The sequence below is a fragment of the Polyodon spathula genome, unplaced genomic scaffold, assembly GCF_017654505.1.
Source record: "Polyodon spathula isolate WHYD16114869_AA unplaced genomic scaffold, ASM1765450v1 scaffolds_359, whole genome shotgun sequence".
Lineage (NCBI taxonomy): Eukaryota > Metazoa > Chordata > Actinopteri > Acipenseriformes > Polyodontidae > Polyodon > Polyodon spathula.
In genome coordinates, this window is record NW_024471851.1 from 1 (window position 1) to 2,556 (window position 2,556).

At 39.4% G+C, this 2,556-nt stretch overlaps 1 protein-coding gene across 1 annotated transcript; it reads left to right on the top strand.

Moving 5' to 3' along the window:
- Nucleotides 1-6: 6 nt before the first annotated feature.
- On the top strand, nt 7-2,332 carry LOC121308126 (probable ATP-dependent RNA helicase DHX40). Its single transcript, XM_041240418.1, has 3 exons — nt 7-40; nt 1,085-1,313; nt 1,605-2,332. Exons 2-3 carry the CDS (start codon nt 1,106-1,108, stop codon nt 1,730-1,732), a joined length of 336 nt encoding a protein of 111 aa, XP_041096352.1. The 5' UTR covers nt 7-40; nt 1,085-1,105; the 3' UTR covers nt 1,733-2,332.
- The last annotated feature ends 224 nt before the right edge of the window (nt 2,333-2,556 follow it).

Sequence of the window (2,556 nt, forward strand, 5' to 3'; positions counted from 1 at the left end):
CGGGCATGGATCTATAGTTCACATTCATCCATCCTCAGCAGTAAGTGGAATGTATTAAAAAAACTTGTGCAAGTTATAGGAAGAAGTCAATCGCCTAATCATTTTAACCATAACAGGGTTATCTTGCCTATTGTCGTTCAGTACATCTTAACCAACAATGACCTTCAGATTTCTATATTTTTAATTGCGGGAGACGGAGATATCAGTTCAGCAGCAAAATAACAAATAAGTGCTTTTAAAAGCAACATTGCATGGGATTACAATGTAGGACTGCATTTTCTGTTGACATGAGGATTTTATATCCTTACTACTGTCATTCATTAACCCAAAGATGTACAAAACTTAACCTTTATGCTTCAGAAATCCTAACCAAAGCAGTATCCAGTACCGTGTGCTCCAGTACGGCTCCCAAAGAAGTTAATCATCTGACTACTAGTAGTTGCCCCGTTTGTTTCAGTTGGAAAGAGCCAACTGTAAAAGTTACGATCCAATTTTCTATAAAACAGGATACTGGATGATGACATTAGTGTAAACCAGGGTATTTTGAGGGTTAAAGGTTAAGGGTCACCTTGAAGGGGATCATTTGCAAGATCCATGACAGGTTTACAATGGTTTTGTTTACTTTGAGGAGCACAGGGTTATCACAACTTTAACTTTGCATTGTGGGTGACCCAGCCATTAGACTTTACCAAGCCCACCATGTTACTAGGATGTGGGGAATTACAGTTAATATTACTATGTAGTCATCAAACAGTTGTTGTCTTATAGCAATACCTGGGAAGGTGCTTATTTTGCTTGTGGTTGCTTAGAGAGCTTGAAGCTTACATGTTAAAGTGAAGTTGCTATACCTGAATCCTGTAAAAAGCACCCTTTTCCATTAGACAGTAGCTCATCCAAGCTCATCTATTGCTAGCGAACTTTACAGAAATACAGTGCTAACTTGTTAGATCGCTATCTGACTGAAACATCAAGTAATTATGAAATGTTAGTGAAAGGACCAATAAAGGGAATTTATTGTCAACATTGCCTTGGCGTGAGTTACCTTAGTTATATAATCATGAAATAACACAGTGTCATTTTCCAGTTGTTTGAGCAGGAATCACAGATGGACTGGATTATCTTCCATGATGTGCTGGTAACCTCCAAGATATACGTGAGAACAGTGTGCCCTATCCTCTACGAATGGGTCAAGGACTTGCTGCCAAAGTTACACGAGATTGATGTGTACGAGCTGAGCAGTGTGGCGAGGGAGGAGGTGACAGAGGAGGATGTGGCAAAGTGGGAAATTAAAGAAACGGCCAAAAGACAAAAAGGTGAGACCACTCACAAAGGTTAAACAAAGGTTGATCCATCTTATGTAATCAGGCGGACCACCTAATTACTGTTAAATGGTCATCATGCTCCATGCAATGCAGCACAGGTTTATGGAGAACAGAAAAGATGATTCTTCAAAGCTTTTCGGTTGGTAGCAGAATGTAAAGGGGGTTTAATGAATAGCAGGAATAATAAAACCTCCTGCTTTCCGTTGTTCATAAAGTATTCACTGGGGGGGTGAAAATAATGCCAGTTCTTAGCATGACGGCCAATCTCCATGTAATTTACAGCAGAAGCACAGGGGGAGGCTCTGAAGAAACTGGAGAAGAGGAACGATGAGAGCTCTGTGTGCGACGCTCGGGCGCGCTACCTGCAGAGAAAGCAGGAGAGGGAAGGGAAGCAGGGGAAAGTGCAGTGAAGAAGGAAACGAGAAGCACAGGGGGGTGTCCATCTGAGGAAGCAAGGGGCCTGGAATGTCATGCTTTCTATTCTCCTTCTCCCAGCTGAGACAACATACAGGGAGCAATGCTGAGTGTGCTGGAGCCGTGGCGCTGTGCGGAAATCTCTTCATCTGTGTTGATCAACTCTGCAGGAAATGTTGTAAATGCCATTGCATAATGTGTACCTATTACTGATCAAAAAAGGATAGAACGGAAACATAATCTTGATTGTCAGAATGTATTCTCTGAGCTGGAATTGAGCTTCTGGTATTTGTTTAAGATTACATAAATTTGTGAATGCTGTATTCTCCTTTTTCACAGCATGGACACCTTATTGTATGAGTTCTTAATGGCTATATCTAGCTCTGGTCAAAGACAGGTTAAACTTTTGAATTGTAAACCAAGCTATTAGAGAAAATACCGTATACAAAACATAATGAAGGATACAATTCATTGTGAAAGTTCAAAGGTATTTATCCTAACCTGTAGCATAACTATTGAATTTCACTGCATAAAACATCCCATAGACACCCATTGTTGCCTCAAATAATCTAGAAATACTTATAACTTTTTTTTTTTTTTTTTTTTTTTTTTTTTACAGCAATGTTCTGGAATTATTTTGATTAAAGGAATGTATTGTATACAATAAAGGTTTTATTTGTTACCAAACCTATAGTTTTGGTCATACTTTTTTTACATTCAGAATTACATTAGAATGGTTCTTTGTACAACATAAACAAAGTCAGAGTTCCACAGTAAGCCCTGAGGAACCAGATGGTTATACATAGACCGCCTCGGAACC

Bases quoted from the DNA above. Each gene is read 5' to 3' on its own strand.
- LOC121308126 (XM_041240418.1), top strand. From the start codon at position 1,106: ATGGACTGGATTATCTTCCATGATGTGCTGGTAACCTCCAAGATATAC. The intron at 1,314-1,604 runs GTGAGACCACTC...TGTAATTTACAG, and splicing joins AACGGCCAAAAGACAAAAAG to CAGAAGCACAGGGGGAGGCT.